This window comes from Vipera berus (assembly GCF_964194415.1).
Source record: "Vipera berus genome assembly, chromosome: 3".
NCBI lineage: Eukaryota > Metazoa > Chordata > Lepidosauria > Squamata > Viperidae > Vipera > Vipera berus.
Window position 1 is genome coordinate 35,581,997 of NC_138204.1, and position 18,627 is coordinate 35,600,623.

The following is an 18,627-nucleotide window of genomic DNA, read 5'->3' on the forward strand; positions in this document are numbered from 1 at the left end:
TAAACAACTTCCGTCCCGTCTCCAACCTTCGCTTTCTTGCGAAGGTCGTTGAGAGCGTGGTGGCACGACAGCTCCCTTTGAACCTGGAGGAAGCTGAATATCTGGATCCGTACCAATCGGGTTTCAGACCCGGGTATAGCACGGAGACGGCATTGGTCGCACTGGTAAATGATCTCTGGCGGGCCCGAGATAGAGGTTATTCCTCTGTCCTGGTCCTATTAGATCTCTCAGCGGCTTTTGATACCATCGACCACGGTATCTTACTGCGTCGTCTTGAGGGGTTGGGAGTGGGAGGCACTGTTCTGCGGTGGTTCTCCTCCTACCTCTCGGACCGTTCGCAGACACACCTCTCGGACCGTTCGCAGGGGGGCAGAGGTCAAGCCCTAGGCCTCTTAGTTGTGGAGTACCCCAGGGATCGGTGCTCTCACCCCTCCTGTTCAACATCTATATGAAGCCGCTGGGAGAGATCATCCGTGGCTTCGGGGTGAAATATCATCAATATGCTGATGATACCCAGCTATTCATCTCCACCCCGAACCAACCCAGTGATGCCCTCGATGTGATGTCCCGTTGCCTGAAAGCGGTACAGATCTGGATGGGAAAAAACAGGCTTCGACTCAACCCGGCCAAGACTGAGTGGCTCTACATACCGTCATCTCGTTTAGTCCAAGAGGTTCCATCTTTGACTATAGGAGGAGAGATGTTACCTCCCATTGATAGAGCACGCAATCTGGGCGTCCTCCTAGATTCACGACTCAGTTTTGAAGATCATATTGGAGTCGTGGCTAGGGGGGCATTTGCCCAGATTCGCCTAATATACCAATTGCGCCCCTTTCTGGACCGAGATGCCCTACGTACAGTCACCCACGCACTCGTTACCTCCCATATAGACTACTGCAATGCTCTCTACATGGGGCTGCCCTTGAAGACCACCCGGAGGCTTCAGCTGGTGCAGAGTGCAGCTGCACAGGTTGTGATGGGAGCACCCCGATACTCCCATATTACACCCCTCCTGCGTGAGCTGCATTGGCTACCGGTTGCCCTCCGGGTGAGATTTAAGGTGCTGGTACTTACCTTTAAAGCCCTACATGGCTTAGGCCCGGGATACTTGCAGGACCATCTGCTGCCGGGAACAAATTCCCATCGCCCAGTACACTCACACAGAGAAGGCCTCCTCAGGGTACCGTCAGCTAAGCAATGTCGGCTGGCGACCCCCAGGGGGAGGACCTTCTCTGTGGGAGCGCCAGCCCTATGGAATCAGCTCCCCCCTGAGTTACGGATGGCCCAAAATCTCCAATCCTTTCGCCGCGGCCTCAAAACACTCCTATTCCACCAGGCTGACCTGGACTGACAGGCATTTTAATTAATTATATTTACAATCTTTAATTTATTCTTAGTTTTTAATTTTAATTTATTGCACGGATGATTTTAATTTTATTTTTATCTTAATTTCTGTACTTATTATATGTTTTGTTGTTAGCCGCCCTGAGTCCCTCGGGAGATAGGGCGGGATACAAATCCCATCAATAAATAAATAAATAAATAAAAGCAAGGCGTTTCTACATACCTTACTGCTTAGAGAAGATATTATTTATATACCATAAAGTTGCTAAGGTTTATACATAAATGCTTTGTTAAATTATTCAGTGAAGCTGAAACAAGAAGAGAAAGAGGAAGGAGGTGGAAGAGCAGGAAGAAGAAACTGGAACACGCATTTCCTAAAAAGCCAAAATTTCCTCATTCAGAATAAATTCTACCATAGCAATAAATACATTTTATTGGTGCAAACATGTACAAATTTGGAACACGTTTCTCTTGTGCAGAGTGGAAAAATTACATTAGCAATCTCAAAGCCATCATTCTGAGGACTAGAAGGTGCATCATACTTTCTAATGTGATTTGTCATTTATGTAATCCATCTACTTTATTACAGATGAGAAGGGGTTAGATCCCAAGAGTCTGCCATTTAAAAGTGGGTTGAGGGCAAGTAACAACTGAAAAGAATGATGAAAGAATAAGGGGGTAAAACAGGAAAGCACATTCATAGGTTTCTTTGAAATATATATCCTTAAAAGGTAAAGGTAAAGGTTCCCCTGCACGTGCGTGCTAGTCGTTTCCGACTCTAGGGGGCGGTGCTCATCTCCGTTTCAAAGCCGAAGAGCCAGCGCTTGTCCGAGGACGTCTCCGTGGTCATGTGGCCGGCATGACTAGATGCCAAAGGTGCACGGAACGCTGTTACCTTCCCACCGTAGTGGTCCCTATTTTTCTACTTGCATTTTTACGTGCTTTCGAACTGCTAGGTTGGCAGAAGCTGGGACGAGTAACAGGCGCTCACTCTGTTACGCGGCACTCGGGATTCGACCCGCCAAACTGCCGACCTTCTGATCGACAAGCTCGGCGTCCTAACCCACTGAGCCACCGCGTCCCTATATATCCTTAGGCTTAGTTAATATTGCTTGATTTTAGCACAGTATGAACATAGTCATGGCTTATAAGCACTATGTGTATGAACCCATACATTGTGACCTCTTCACATGCTATAACTAAAAGAACCATGACTTGCTGTGAATGCAACCTATATCTGGCCTGCCTTTGCTGCTGTTGGCAGACTGCTTATTTATTTACGAATAGTCCACATTGTTGTGGAAAAAAGAGGTCTACTGAAAAATGAACCAAAGCAATGGAGAACTGAAACCAATTTTCTTTATTAAAATATCCTATTATAGTAATCACTGAGCTCCTAGCCAAACTGACCAAGAGCCCAACAATAAGATTATATAGTAGTATTATATTCTACTAGTTAAAAAGTGCATCAACAGCCATGAATAATTAATTACATTACAGAGACAAGAAAAGCCCCCAAGTCCGTATCAGCAATAAGTAGTCAATCAGCTTCAGTCTTGTGGCTGGCGCCTTGATCTTGTCATCAGTCCTGATCTACATTTCTTTTTATCTTATGGTTTCTTACTCAGGACCACTTTAAACTGAATTACAGTATTAAAGGCCATCATAAATGCCAACAGTTTTGATTCTATGTAATCTCCTATTGACCCAGGACACATGACTTAAACATAAAAATCGAAGTCTTAATCAAATTTACTTTTTAAAAAATGTTAACTCCACAATTTATTGCCAATACAAAGCACTGTGGTCCTCTTTTTGGTTCTGGAGAGCAGATGAATGTCCTCGGTTTTGCATACTGAGACAAAGCTAACAAGAGAAACTCGAAAATGAAGGAAAGTTTGACATTTTAAAAGGAGAGCAGTTCTTTCTGACACTACAGATTAGTGGATTTTTCCAGATCAAGTAGCCTGAATTCCCTTAGAAGTATTTCAAAGAATAATGGACAAGGTTTCCTGGAACCAATAGCATGTACGACTGTCTGTGGATATGTATACATATACAGTAGTCCTCAATCTACAGCTGTAATAGAGCTTGCCCATTATGGTCACAAGTGGTGACAACCCTTAAGTGCCATAGTTTCACTGTCCCTGAAGTCACAGTTAAATGAATGTGCATGTCATTAAGTAAGCATGGGGTAGCTCAAGGAATCCCATGACCCAGCTGGATCCATTAAGGAGGCAGACAAGCAGTAAAACGCCTAAACACAGCAGCAGTAAAGAAGAGCCTAGATTAGGGTCCAATGCTAGAGAAGCTTCCAAACAAACTGGGTTTCTGCTCTAATCAGCTGGCAATTGGGAGGTTGCAAACCTCACCTGGCTTTTGCTAGGCTTTGGGACATCCAGGCACCTGCGTGCAAAGGTGGCAACTTCAGGATGAGCTTCCCAAAACCTTTATCTTGCTCAAATCTTGGTTGATTCTAACATTTTCTCTGAAGTTTAACCAGCTATAGGGAAATCTCTCCATTTCAATCCCTGAAGGGACTAAAGGTCAAGACTATTAGAAAAGGAAAAGGAAAGATTTTAAAGTTGGTTTTTAAATCAAGGTTAAAACAGATATGTTACCTCTGATACCTTTAATGGACTTTTGCTGATATCATTACTGAAATGATATGAAGCCTTAAAATTTTGTTTACAGATGGAAGAAGAGATTACATAATGTATTTTAAACTAACATTGTTTATACTTGTGATCAAGGGGAAAGTATATATTTATTTTTCCCATTTTGTTATAGTCTTTTTCTTTCTTTCCTATTTTTTTCTTTTTTTGCACCTATTTTTCTTTTACTTTTTAAATTTGAATTAGTTTTTATTGCTGTAATTGTAATTTTTAATGGTCACATGATTAAAACAACAACAACCAGGCTTCCATTTTTACTTTGCTTTACGGTATTAGAAGGATACAAACTCAACAATGGGAAAGCCAGGCAATAGGACAAATCTGATAGCCCTTTTCCCTACACTAACACCCCAGGGTGGGGATCGTTAGCAAGACGAGAATTGATGTTTGCATTTATATATATTGCAGAGGAAGGAAAGAGAATAAGCAGGCACACAATCGGAAATATAGATCAAAAGGAATGTGCTAGTGCTGTTTTTTTGTATAGCATCCCACAGCTGTAAGTGCAAGCTGCTTAGGACGCAAAAAAAACCAAACAACCGTTATGAAACTGATCAGGATCTTGTCAATTTCAGGCAACAGCTGTAAGTCTACTAAGCCTTCTGTTGTAATTAACAAGGCCACAGAGCAGTGCTTGTTAACTTGTAGTTAGTACCTGCTAGGGAGGAATGAGCTCAGGAAGAGATCATTTGTTTTAAGCAATCTCTCTATTCTCAAAGGTGGGAGGAAAAAAAACACAGATCAGAGACTGGATAATGCATACTAACTGACTGCACTGGCAAACACCAGACTGAGAGAGAAAGATGCTGCAAAGATCTTAAACGCAGGCATTGTCATCATTGTAAATGTGAATAGTTGCTACCTGAGGTAGACACTAAATGAGGATTATCTGTTACTTCTTTCTTTGGGGCAAGAAAAGGATTAGGAGCTGAGTGCTGGGAATGGAATACATAGTTTCCTTAGATGTGATTAAGCAAATGGAGAAGGTGGACCTGATTTCTGACTCATCCACAGAACATGTTCTAAAAATATTCTTTTTTAATTCAGCCACAATGCTACACTATTTGGAGGTTTTATAGTACATACACTTCTTAAAAATAACAAATTTCCTGTTTAGTAGCCTTAGTGAAAAGGTTACTTTGTTCTGTAAATTTAACCAGCGTTATTACCGCATAAATGTTGTGGAAGGATAATCCTTATTCTTCAAATCTTAAATACGCGTATCACAGGACTTTTATTCATAGCTACATGGATAATGTCATTATATAATAAAGGGCATTGGTCTTCCATCTGGCTAGAGCAGGGGTGTCAAACTCAATTTCATTGAGGGCCGCATCAGCATTGCAGTTGCCCTCAGGGGGCCGGGTGGGTATGGCCAGGGTGGGCGTGGCCTACTGGGTGGGCATGGCTAGAGTGCGTATGGCCTGCTGGGTGGGCGTGGCCAGCTCTACATCGTTCGCATCAAGGGTGCCTATGGGGGCCTGGGCAGGAGTGGGACAGATCTGAGGGTCTCTGGCAGAAGGAGGGTCTCTGGGCCAGGGTCAAGGAAGTGGGGGCCGTTCCCTCACTGTTTCCAGGATGGCTTTGCGGGCCACATGAAACCACTTCGCGGGCCGGATCCGGCCCCCAGGCCTTGTGTTTGACATGTCTGGGCTAGAGTCTTTAGACCTTTAAAACTACATGGAATGGGACCAGGTCATTTGATGGACCACCTCTCCCCTGTTATATCATCTACCTGTCCCATCAGATCTGGCAGGAAGGATAAGTTATGGGTCCCATCTGCTAAAAAAATCCATCCATTATTATATAATGACATCAGACCCAGGGGACCCTTTTCTGTCATGGAAGCTGCCGGAAATGATTAGTTCCGACCATATTAGTCTTGTGGAAATCTCTCAAAACAAGGTTTTCCAGCAGCCTGGGCAATCTCATGGAGACAGGGAGCCTGCAAGATGGCTATATTGTATTCAGATAGTCCTCACTTATTGACCACTCATTCAGCAACTATTCAAAGTTACAATGGTGTTGAAAAACGAGACTTATGATGGTCCCCAAAGCTGCAGCTGTTGTAGTGTCCCATGGTCATGTGATTACAATTTAGGCACCTAGCAACTGGTGTACATTTATGATGTTGGAGGATCTCACAGACAGTCACATAATTGCCATTTGCAACCTTGCCAGTCGATTTCCAACAAGCACACTCAATCGGGAAGGTAGCAGGAATTGCAAAGTCGCAGTTATGTGATGACTGTGACTTGCTTAGCAACTGCAGGTGAGTTGCTTAATGATAACAGGTGGAACTGATGTCAATCAGCAAGCCACATGGCATTTCACTTTATGATCATGTCACTTAGCAATGGAGTTGACAGTCCCAAACATGATATTGGTCCGTTCTCTCACAATTTTATGTATATTTAATTGCTTCTAAAGGTTGTTTATACTTGTTTTTAACTGTTTGTTTTATTGTAGACTCCCCAGGATCACATCTGTGACATGGGCAGCTATATAAATTCAATAAATAAATAGAGTCAAGTGGTTGCAGTTATAATTAAGGACAGACAATGTTATTTTGTCTAATTTTCTAAGGTACAGATTGATCAAAACTAAATTACAGTCTTCCTATAGATTTTTGTAGGATTTGGAAGAGGCAATGATCTCAGTTTTTCCCCCCAAGGGGAACAAAATAGCTATTTGCTCCTATAATTAAAGCGTAACACTTCTCATTTGCACTAACTCAGATACAGATTTGTATTTTTATACAGTATACAAATCATTCAGGATTTAGTTTAAGACGTGGAGCTGTTAAGCTACTACCTTTTACTTTATCTGGTTTATGGATCTTAGTTTCTTAAAAACAACAAAAAAAGATCCCATAAAAGTGATTTCGGCTCTAAGATTTCCATAGTTCAAAAGATAAACTGTACCATGCATTTTTCCATGGTTTAGAACAGAAGTGTCTTTTGACCCGATTGGCAAGAGTGAAGAAAACAAGAGTTATAGCTGGAAGCAAAAATCAAAGGCTTTTGAAAAAAGCATAATTTGAAGGAAGATATGCAATTACACTACAGGATTGGAGAATGAAATCTGATTAAAGCAATCTTTCAGATGGCAAATGAACCACAAAATTTAAACTGATTGATTTCACTTCATTTAGTAGCTTCTGCTATTTGTCTTTCTTTGACATTTCTCTAAGACAGATGTTGAAATCATCAAATTGTCACACCTGCACAAACAGGTCACACCTATTTTTCAAAAACTGCTTGTTAAATTCATGAGTTAATGCTAGCCACATTTAAATTTTAGACCACTTGTTCAGATAAGTATTCGTATTTGTTTACCATATATAAATCCTGCTTTTTCCCAGTAAAACCAGCCTTCTATCGTTAACCTTGTAAAACAGCATCAGCAATAAAATCTGACAATTGCAAAAATACTGTTCTCCATAAAATATAAAATCCATAAGCAACAGCAAGAAAAAAATAATCCAAAAGCACCAATTGTTAAAACCAGAATCCTAACAGGAAGCATTTGAAGCATAGATGAGAAGAACTGATCTGCATGTCAAGGGAGAGGGAATTCTACCAAGTATCCTTACTCCAAGGTCAGACTCCATAATAAACCTTTTGAAGAAGACTGGAGCTCGTGATTTGTAACATGAAGAAAATAGTTTCAAATAGGACTAAATCCTTGGCACAGTGCAACTATCATAAATACATGCCAGTTGCCAAGCATCCAAATTTTGATCCTGTGACCATGGGGATGCTACAACTGCTCATAAGACATTTTTCAGTGCCATTGTAACTTTGAATTGTCATTAAACAAATGGTTGTAAGTCAAGGACTACCTATAGAATCTTTCAACCATTGTAGGTAGTTAATAGTAATGCTTCTGTGTTGGAAGCACAGTAGTGAAAGGATTTGCCAGTGACATTACCGTTACTCCGGAGATGCCCTTTGTATGCCAATGAAGTTGTCCACCAAAGTGGTACCCATTTATCTACTTGCAATTGCTTTCCAAACGCTGGGTTGCAGGAGCTGGAACCTGTGGGAGCTCACCCTGCCCCACTGCTGTAACAGGTCTCCAACTCAAGGCTGCAATCGTTAGCCCAGCATTCTAACCTCATGAGCAACGGCGCCCCCTTGAGGGGTATCGTACTAACGACTTTTGAGACAACAATCCCGAGCCTTAGCGAGTGCTGCCTGAAGAACTGTGTTTTTGCACAACAGATTTACCCTTGATTAATTTAACCATGATTTATTCAATTACCCTAATTTCAGAAGGTCCCTATACGCCCGGCAAACCATAAATTAATCACACGGTTGGCTTCACACAATCCGCTGAAACGTGACTCGCTGGCGTGTGTCAGACGAACGCCAGCCTTCCTCAGCCATTGGCTCGCGCGGATCTTGAGCTTCTACTGCAAAGCGAAGTAGATCTGACGCCCGACTGCGCCCTAGGCCTCGATAGGAGGAATTGGGGTCTTCGCCTCGGCACCGAGTCCTCCGCTTCTCTAGAGGCCACTGCTGGGTTGGGCGCAGAAACCGTCGAGATTTAGCGGCTCCACCCCGGCCGGAGAACTGCTGACTGACCCCACCCATCACCGCTGCTGAGCGACTGGAGCTAGGCGAGCGAGACCCCGGCGCCTGTAGCTGCAAGGCCGGATCGTTCCGGGAGAGAATAAAGGCGCTGGGCCTGGCTGCGCTGAGCGATCGGGGCCGGGACTCGAAGGCAGGATGCTGGCGCTCTTCACGAAGCTGTTGGACTGGTTCCGGGCGCTCTTTTGGAAGGAGGAGATGGAGCTGACCCTGGTGGGACTGCAGTACTCGGGCAAGACCACCTTCGTCAACGTGATCGCGGTAAGATGCCGGGTCACGAGCATCACGGCGGGGCCCGGGCGGGTAGCACCGAGTATTCTTCCCCAGGCCGGTACCGTCCAGATGGGTATAGGTGTAATGGGACTACAACTCCCAAGATTGGCAGTTAGGCCTTCGGATACATACGTTGGCTGAGAGTGCTCGTGCCGTAATCTCGGGGAGTATGGGGAGGGCACCATGTTGGGGAACGTCGGCCCCGATGAAGGCGCTGCCACCTCATGCTTGGGCATCATCTCTTAGTCTTAGCAGCACGGAGGCCTTCCTCCGCCCGGAGAATGAGAAAAGCCCCCCCTCCCCCATCAGATCGTATTCTTGCAAGGAAAACGATCTAAGGGGACATTACTGCTTTCCTTTTCCCAGTGATGAAATCCTCCTTTTCTCTTTCTGCAAAAAAGGGTAGTTGCTCTCCTTTCATGCTATTCTGCCCTTCCACGATATCAGTGGAAATAGCGTATTCAACACGAGCAAAGGCCACATTACCCACCACCCCACCCACCGTTCATATATAGGTGGTGGTCCTGAGATGCGGAAGAGATCACAAAAAGGAAAAAAACAACACGTTGCATTTTGTTTTTAAATTAGCCTCAGTTCTGAATGTTCTCTCTGCATTTGATCTGTTTGATAGTCTTCTGCTTTTGTGGTGTGTGAAATGTACATTTGAGTCAATTGAGTGGGTCCGGGGAGGGGGGTGTTTGGCAGAAGGATGCTGTTTCATCTTCTGTGGTGAATGGTAATTTTATCTCCATCTTTTCAAATCAATATGTCAGTTAACACTATGTATGTTCATGCATCTCTGCATGAGTGATCTTTTATTTTAAGCAAATTTAACATTACAGTAGGATTTGCTGTGAAATATCTTGGAGGAATACATTTTAAGAATTTGAGGAAATATCTTGGAGGAATACATTTTAAGAATTTGCGGAAAGATAACTGGCTGCAGAAAATATATTTACTCTGGATATTTTGACTTCATCTGCCTTGCATTTCCTGCCTCTTATATGCATCTGCAGTAATGCCTTGAAAGTACGCATTTATGGAAAGGACCAAGGAAGATGTTACAGAGCAAATGGGATGAAGAACATTGACCATTGGGAATACTGATAGCAATCCAAAAGCTTTCTGTCCTCAGCTATGTAGCTATCCCTGCATATTTATTCCTTCATATTTACTGACACTGTTGTCTGTCAATTGTGAAACTGAACTTCTTTGATCTTATCCTTTTCCTGGGAAGAAAACTAAAGCATGGATCAGACGAGATTCACATTCACGTGGCAGCTTCTCTGAATACTGAGCATTTTTGTTGGTAGATGACAGAAAACAGTAGACATGAAGATTGCACTGTCCTACTGTATTTTCCCATTACTGTAGTTTTAATGGAGCCATTTTAAGAAGCAGAAGTAGGGACAAGCTCATAGTGCTTCCTTTATTTTTTTTTAAACCATGAGTGGCATTTTTGTGTTTTTAATTGATATTGTAAATAATTTATTGTAGCTAACTGAAAACTCAAATTTAACTCTAAATTAAAACTTATATTTTCAGATACTTGATTTTGAATAAAATATGTGCTCTAGAGTTTATGCTAACTGGGATTCTCTCTTTTGTTACTACTTTGTTTGTTGTGGGAGAATTTGTAGTTATTGATACATAATCCCCCATTTATGTTCAGTGTTGTTTTCTGAATACTGGAGACATAAGTGTATAAATTGATAATATGCTAAATAGGAAATTCTGTGAAACATGATATGCCTTGTTACTGCTCACTGATTCAGCACTGGCTACTGGACAAATCTTGGATATGGCAAATAATTAGTGAAGATCCCTGCCATTCCTTGTTTTGAAGATAGAAACGTATACCTTCAATTTTTAACGTGCTTTGTTATTAATTTTCTTTCCTATACTATCCCAGGCATTAAAAATCTTATTTTCTTTGAACTTGTGATTCATGATGACTTCATGAATATGTCCATGTAGTTTTCTTGTTAATCATATAGAGGTGGCTTGCCATTACAATACTTTCTTGACAAAGTTTCTTCATTATACAATCTACCCTGCAGCTCTGGGATTTTCTGATAATGTGTCATCCAAGTATTGGATATCAAGTTGGATAAGTAATACTATCTAGCTGACACCTTAGGATAAATAAAATACCCATCTCCTTTTATCTAAGATAATGATGAGAAAAGACAAGTAGTCTTGACTTATGACTATTTGGAGTTATGATGGCCTTCGAATGGGTACTTGACGGCTTGTAAAGCACTTCTGCCCTTCATAAAATGTCACATACTCACATGCAGGGTCATGTGACCACAGTTTGGGCACATGGCAATTGGCTTACCTTTATGACTATGACCGTGATTTGCAACACTAATGGATTTGCTGAACAACCACACTGTTCATTTAATGTGGTTCACTAGGGCAACTGTAATTATTCATTTCACAACTGCCCAATATGGTTGTCTCAACTTAGGACTGCAACAACTTAATGATTTCCAGTCCAAATTGTGGTTGTAAGTTCAGGACTATATTTAATAATTATTCTCAGTGTAACTGAGTGAGTTTCTCTGCCCATTAGTAGCTTGAATTAAACGTAGTGAAGTATATTTCCAGGCCTTGTTTGAGATACGTTCGAACAAAGTCTTTTACTGTCAAGATAAATCCTTTCTAACCAGTTTCTGCAACTTGTCAATTCTTAATATTTCCCCCAGTTATATCAAAAGTTTAAATCTGGTTATTATGAACAAAGATTTTATTAGTTTGTATTCTGAAATTGTACAATTTTTTAACCTTCTCATTTTTGGCTACTTTTTCAACAATTTCTCATCACTGGCACATGATAATTTTTACATATACTTTACATATATTCCAGTGAATCATTTTGACTGTGTTGTTTTGTTCATTACACTCAATTTTGACTGTGCTTTGTTCATAACACTCAATTTGTATGATCTTACTGCATGAGCTAAATTTATGATTTACTGTTTCTTCTGCTTCTTTGCACAATCTGCGCTTTGAATCATTTGATTATTTTTCATTTATGACCTATTTTATCCTACCTTTTTAAATATATAATTTAAGGCAATGAAATATTTAATACTCCTGCCTCCTATTTCCCCATAATGACAATTCTGTGAGGTAACTTGGGCTGAGAGAGAGTGACAGTTTTTAAACTTATCAGACAAGATCTCTTCAAAATATCTACTAGAATAGCTGGTATTTTAATATTTGTTAAATACATAACTAGGAGTAATATGATTGAAATTAATATCGAGTTGTCTTTAAAAATCTGATGTGGGTGTAAAGCGAAAATGTGAAAGTGTGGATTGAGAAATCCTTGATTCAAGGCACTCATCCATTAATGTATTGGATAATTGGCCTTGGGACACATTAGTCTGTCTATGTTTCCACCCGTATTGTACCAATGCTATGATACTGATCCACCTTACAGATTTATTGTAGAGTTTATAAAGAGAATGTATACTAAATACTTAAAATATCTGTTGTCCAGGAATTTTCTTCCTCACATAGCAGATAAGAAAAATAGCAGATTTTTCCATTGTATGTCATAGTTATAGTGGTGTTAATTTCTGGTACAGTTATTAATATTATTATTGATGCCTTATCTTGCCTTATAAGAACATATTTGCATCTTAGAGTACCATGATTTTTGTAAACATCAATACCAATACAATTGCCATTTTGCAAATCAGGCTGACTGTCCTTGGATGCATGTTCTCTCAAAATCTTCCCAATAGTAACAGACACTTGAGAACTGCGGACTCTTAAGTGATGCTATACAGATTTTTCCTCTCAATGTATATAGTTGCTTTGTATATACTTGTGTGAGGGGGGAGATCAGGGTTAGAGGTTTGTTTGGAAAAAAAGGAAATTTTCTGAGAATATTTTATATTCCATGGAAATGTAACTGAAAGCATGTTATTTGTGAACCTAATGATTTTTGTGGCTAGAAAGCAGTCTTTATGCTGGGTATTGTAGAATTTTTTAAAATGTTATAAGTAGGACATGGAGAATTTTGAGTAGAATTTTAAAACGTTAATTATGATATAATTAGTAATGCATTTATAAGTGTATTTTAAGCAAACTTGTTCTGTCTTTTAAAAAGTAGCAAATAAACTATTTTTTACAAATAAAAAAAACCTTCATTTCTCAGTATTTCAGGTTTTGCTCTTTGAGCATCTGATGTCATTGTGTTTGCTATCTGTATGCCCAAAGTTTTCCAGGAAAACAGACTGAATAAGTCTTGAATGTCTAATGAGCAGAGAGCTTCTAGTAGAGGGGAAAAATACAGGCTGATTTTTAGGCTGATCTTAGAAACAGTCACATCTGGACACACCAATATAAAAAAATGTTCCCCCCCCCCCTTTTCTTTTTTAAAGCAATGCATCCTTGGCCTAGGACAGGGCAGGAGCCTGATAAATGTTCAGCTAAGGCAGTATCAAATAGGCCTTGGGGTAGCTACATCCAAATACCATACAGGGGCTAAAAGCTTGTGGTGAAAAGTAGGTGGTGAAGCTTTTCATAATTATAACCCCTTTCTCTGTGGCTGTTTTTGGGGAATAGATGTAACAAACTGGAGAGTCAGTTTGGGTTAGGGTAATGTAGGAGACAGTGACGCCTTGGCCATGAAAGACAGCTAATGACTTTGGGCCAGTCACACTCTTTCAGTCCAACCCACCACACATGATTGTTGTTGTGGTAAAAATTGGAGGAGGAAGTTGTGTTGGATATGTTCACTGCCTTGAGTTTTTCTAAAAATAATAAGGGCAGGATACAAATAAAATAAATACTTTATTTATTACATTTGTATCCTACATTGCCTTCAAAAAATAACTAATGCATCTGTACCATCCAGAATTTTGAGGTAGAATGATATACAGATTCTATAAATAAATGTTTTTGACTTACTTTATAATTCTTTGAGGTAAGTTAAATTGAAGGATAGTGATTGATCTGGTGTGTTATTTTTATTTATTTTATTTAGAAAATTTATATTACCACCTACTCGCACATGGAGACTCAAGGCAGCTTACATGGATATAAAAACACCTTATAAAAGAAATAATAAGAAAAATAATAAAATAATAATTCCCCACCCTAGCGACAACAGACATTCATACTAGCCATTTAATGGGCTCCATCCCGCTCTGGGTTCCCCAGGCCTGCTGGCAGAACTACATCTTCAGCACCTTCCAAAAGTGTGTTGGAGTAGGGGCCAGTCTAATCTCGGGGGGGATGATGTTCCAGAAAGAGGGATCCATCACGGAGAAGGCCATTCTTCTGGGTCCTGCCAGATGTATGTCCTTGGGGGACGGGACCCGCAACATTCCTTGCCTCCCCACTCTAGTGGATCGGGTTATACATTAGCTGTAGTTTTTCAAAATTGCCTGAGAACCAAGGAATAACGTTAAGTTCCTAAAATTGTAAGTTGCCTTTGTGGGAGGGATACTTAAAAAAAATTCCCTCAAGTGAAGTTTAATTTCATGTGAACAAGGGTTTTTTTTTTTTGCTTGTGAATGATTACTTTGTCTTCTTGTAGTTTCGCTGAAACCTGGAAGACCCTTCAACCAATGGGAGCAATCTTATTTCAGCTTTTATGCTCCTCCATTTCTGAAGACTCAGCTGCAGATTTGGGATAAAAAGGAATAAGGGAAATATCTTTTGGTCATTGTTGCTATTTCAATATCAGGTAAAAAAAACATTGGCTACACCCATTTTGCTTTTTAATTTTACTTCCTCTCCTGCTGTGAAGATAAAGACAAGGAAAAACAATAGCAACAGGTAGAGGTGCCATCCCAGAATGGGTAGAAGTTCACAAATTTATTTTTCTTTGAATTAGAGCTGATTTGGAGTAGGAGGAGCTGTGTAGATTTTACCACATAAAGGCACGTATAACTATGGAAGACTGAAAAATGAGCTTTGCACTGTAACAGTTATCGAGTAGACCAGATAAACTAATTCTACTTTATTGTAAAGTTACATTAACAGAATCTTGCAAATCTGAAAGTACACTTCTGTCAATTTCCTTTACAGCCTGAGAAACCAAGGAGGGTCACTTAATCATAATCATAATAGTAAAGTTGGAAGGGACCTTGGAGGTCATCTAGTCCAACCCCCTGCTCAGGCAGGAAACCCTATACCATTTCAGACAAATGGCTGTCCAGTCTCTTCTTAAAAACTTCCAGTGTTGGAGCATTTACAGCTTCTGGTGGCAGGTTGTTCCACTGGTTAATTGTTCTAACTGTCAGGAAGTTTGTCCTTAGTTCTAGGTTGCTTCTCTCCTTGACTAGTTTCCATCTGTTGCTTCTTGTCCTGCCGTTGGGTGCTTTGGAGAATAGCTTGACTCCCTCTTCTTTGTGGCAGCCCCTGAGATATTGGAACACTGCTATCATGTCCCCCCTCATCCTTCTCTTCATTAAACTAGACATACCCAATTCCAGCAACCGTTCCTTATATGTTTTAGCCTCCAGTCCCCTGATCATCTTTGTTGCTCTTCTCTGTACTCTTTCTAGAGTATCAACATCTTTTTTACATCATGCTGACCAAAACTGGATGCAGTATTCTAAGTGTGGCCTTACCAAGGCATTATAAAGTGGTATTAACACTTCATGTATCTGGATTTTATCTGTCTGTTAATGCAGCCTAGCACTGTGTTGTCTTTTTTGGCAGCTGCAGCACACTGCTGGTTCATATTTAAGTGATTGCCCACTAGGACTTCTGAGACTCTCGCCCTGCCCACTATCTAGATGTGGGCTGTGCTTTCTCTTACCTGACCCTTCCCTAGACAGCATCTCTGAGAAGCCCAGGGTTTTTCTCATGTACTATTACAAAAAGGCAGTTTGGTCCAGAGATGATGAAAAGAGTGTGAAATAGGGGATGGATTTGTTTTTGAGAAAATGGTACCAATGGAACTTTCAGAATTACATTTCAAAATAAATGTGACATTCTGTCTATGCAGTTTAGGCAGAGGTGCCTTAAAGAAAGTGAAGTGAAGTAAAGATGTGAAGAGAAAAATATGTGTATTAGTTTTGCTTTGATATAATACATTAATGGTTGATTTTTATGTGTGTTTTTTTTAAAGTTTTCATTATTTTGTAGAATTTTTAGGCCCTTATATTATCACTACAACAATTCAAGCAGGGGTTTGTGTCAGAATGTTCCATATTAGGAAGTGGGAGATGATTTCAACATCATTATGCAAGATATAACCGTTTCTTTGCTTTAACTGGCAGGCAACAGATTCTTACTGCTTTTTCTAGTATTTAAATTAATTATATGGAATGGAAGCAAATACAATATTGCTTCATCCAAAATGATCACATTTTAAACCCCAAATATATAATATTGCATCAGGAATAAACAAAAAATTTGCATGTTTTTAAAATTCTAATTTATGATCACACTTTCATTTTCTTATAGAGGAGTCTCTTGCTTGCCTGGTCATTTGAACAAGTTGTACAGTACTGAGATGGATGATCACAAACCTGACTCCTCTCTTCTGCATTACAGGTAGTCCTCATTTAGCAACCACTGTTAGAATCCACAACTTTGTCATTAAGTGGAGCAGTTACAAAGTGAAACCAAGTCTGTGCTTATGATCTTACTTTAGCTTTCCATTGTTTTATAGACCAGAGGTTGTAAATAAGGGGATTGGTCATAAAGTTACTTCATCACTGTCATATTACTAGATAGACTACTAAAGTAGCTACTAAAGTAGCTAAACAAGACAGTCAACCTTACCATTCTCTTCTACCTGAAGTGTAGAGCAGTATTGGCAGAATAATTGCACCTCTGGTCCTTTAAGATAAGAAAAAGTGGCATCTTTCTCTTATTAAACCATTTTTTTACACAAAGACAAAGCCATGTGGGACTATCCAAAGTCCTACTACAGGGATCTCCAACCCCCGGCCTGTGGCCCACTACTGGGCCATGGCCTATTCGCAACTGGGCCACAGGCCAGTGCACACACATGCAGGTCAACTCACATGAGCAGTGGGTTGGTGCACACATGCCTGTGCACAGCTCAACTTGCGTGAGTGGCAGGCTGGTGCACGCACGCATGTGCACAGCTAAACTTTCAGTCAAGCTATGTGTGCGTGCATGTGCATGGTGCCTCCCCGCTTGTGCGAGTCAAGGTGGCCTGCCACTCACGTGGCCCGGTTCCCCTCTCTCCCCCCCCCCACTCCAGCCAGGCTGGCAAGCTGCAAAGGTAGGGGATTGCTGTCCTACTAGGATAGCTGTGGATTGAGGTATTTGCAGCCTAGGGAAATCTGCATGCAGGAGTCAGAGCACTTTCTATGCTGACTCATTCTAAAGCCATTAATCTTTTTTCAGAAGAAAAAATCAAAAAGCAAAGATGAAGATAGCAAATATAAGCAGACGGGATGTAGGGGCAGGAAAAGAGTAGTTATGCTCAGTCAACTTATATACTGACAAAGCTGTTATAATGCTCAATAGGAAACTGCACATAGGACTACATAAGCAGCAGTTTGAAAGTCTGCCATGTCTTTACAGTAATTTCAGTTGAACTCTGCACACATATAATCTTCCAAGTAATTTATTAATGAAGCTATTATTTATATAAAGTTACAGACCTCTTCCCTAAACCCTGACAGTGCTATAGCTACCAAAGGAAAGATTTCCTCATCTTTCAGTGAAGAAATTAAAGTGGAAACAAATTCTAAAGGATTCCACACAATGCGTGGAAAATTCTGCCCCCCCCCCCAATATAAAATGTAGTAAGGAAAGATAGTAGCCAAGATAGTCACTTTTAGTAATGTCTTAGAAAATACAAAGGAGTGTTCTTCAGCCAAATGAAATGACTACAATCATTTATTGGCCTTGCCTTTGAAACCTACTTTTGCTTTTGAAGTTGCTTTTGAACCTGCAATTTTAGCAGGCAGGACCAACTAATAAGTTACTAAGGATATAGAAAACACAATTTTAACATGTAGACATTGTCAGCTGTTGATGGGGGATGAGAAGAAGGCTGCATCATGAGAGCAAGTTCTTAAAGAATGATTAGTAAGGCATTTTAATTCTACATTGACAGGAAAATTATGGATTACTTCTGGTATTTTCTCTCCTCAGTCATGTCTACCCATCCTTTTAGATCTGGCAGGAAGGGCATGCTCCAGGTACTATCTGTGAGGAATATCATTTATCAGGACCCAGGAAGAGAGTTTTTCTGCCATCTTCTGGAACATCATCCAGACATTTGTGTCCCCTTCCAGGATGGCATAAAAGAAGGCCACTTGGCACACTGCCTGCTCTCTTTCAGGAAAACAAGGGCAGGATGGAGTTGGGGACACCTAAGAATGTGGATCCAGCAGGATGGAAAGGAGGCCCCAAAGATCCAGCTGGGTGAGATGGAGGTGGGAGATAGGCAGATGGGGGCAGTTGAAGCATCCCTGCGGTTGGTTGCAAGTGTGGGCGGATTGCCAGGCACCCTAATTATGATCATGTGATTGCAGGGGCATTGCTGTGTCTAACTTCAGTCCCTTTGTTCACTGCCCTTGTAACTTTGAACAGTTGCTGAACAAATGGTCTTAGTCAATGACTATCTGTAAATAAATAAATAAAGTGTGGCTGTGTCTTGTAGCTACTTTTTTCTCGCAATTTGGATTTTCCCAAATAAACTTTGGCAATCAGAAAATTGAAGTGAAATTCCATGTACAGTACTTCGGAAAAATGTATGGAATCCACAATGAAAACATAAG

The 18,627-nt window shown here is 40.6% G+C and overlaps 1 protein-coding gene across 1 annotated transcript in view; it reads left to right on the plus strand.

The window, feature by feature from the left end:
- Nucleotides 1–8,458: 8,458 nt before the first annotated feature.
- ARL8A (ARF like GTPase 8A) overlaps nucleotides 8,459–18,627 on the plus strand; it is a 51,126-nt gene continuing 40,957 nt past the window's right edge. Inside the window, exon 1 of the mRNA XM_081325861.1 lies at nucleotides 8,459–8,875. Coding sequence (XP_081181987.1) covers nucleotides 8,753–8,875 — 123 coding nt within the window. The 5' untranslated portion in view covers nucleotides 8,459–8,752. The remainder of the gene's footprint in view (nucleotides 8,876–18,627) is intronic.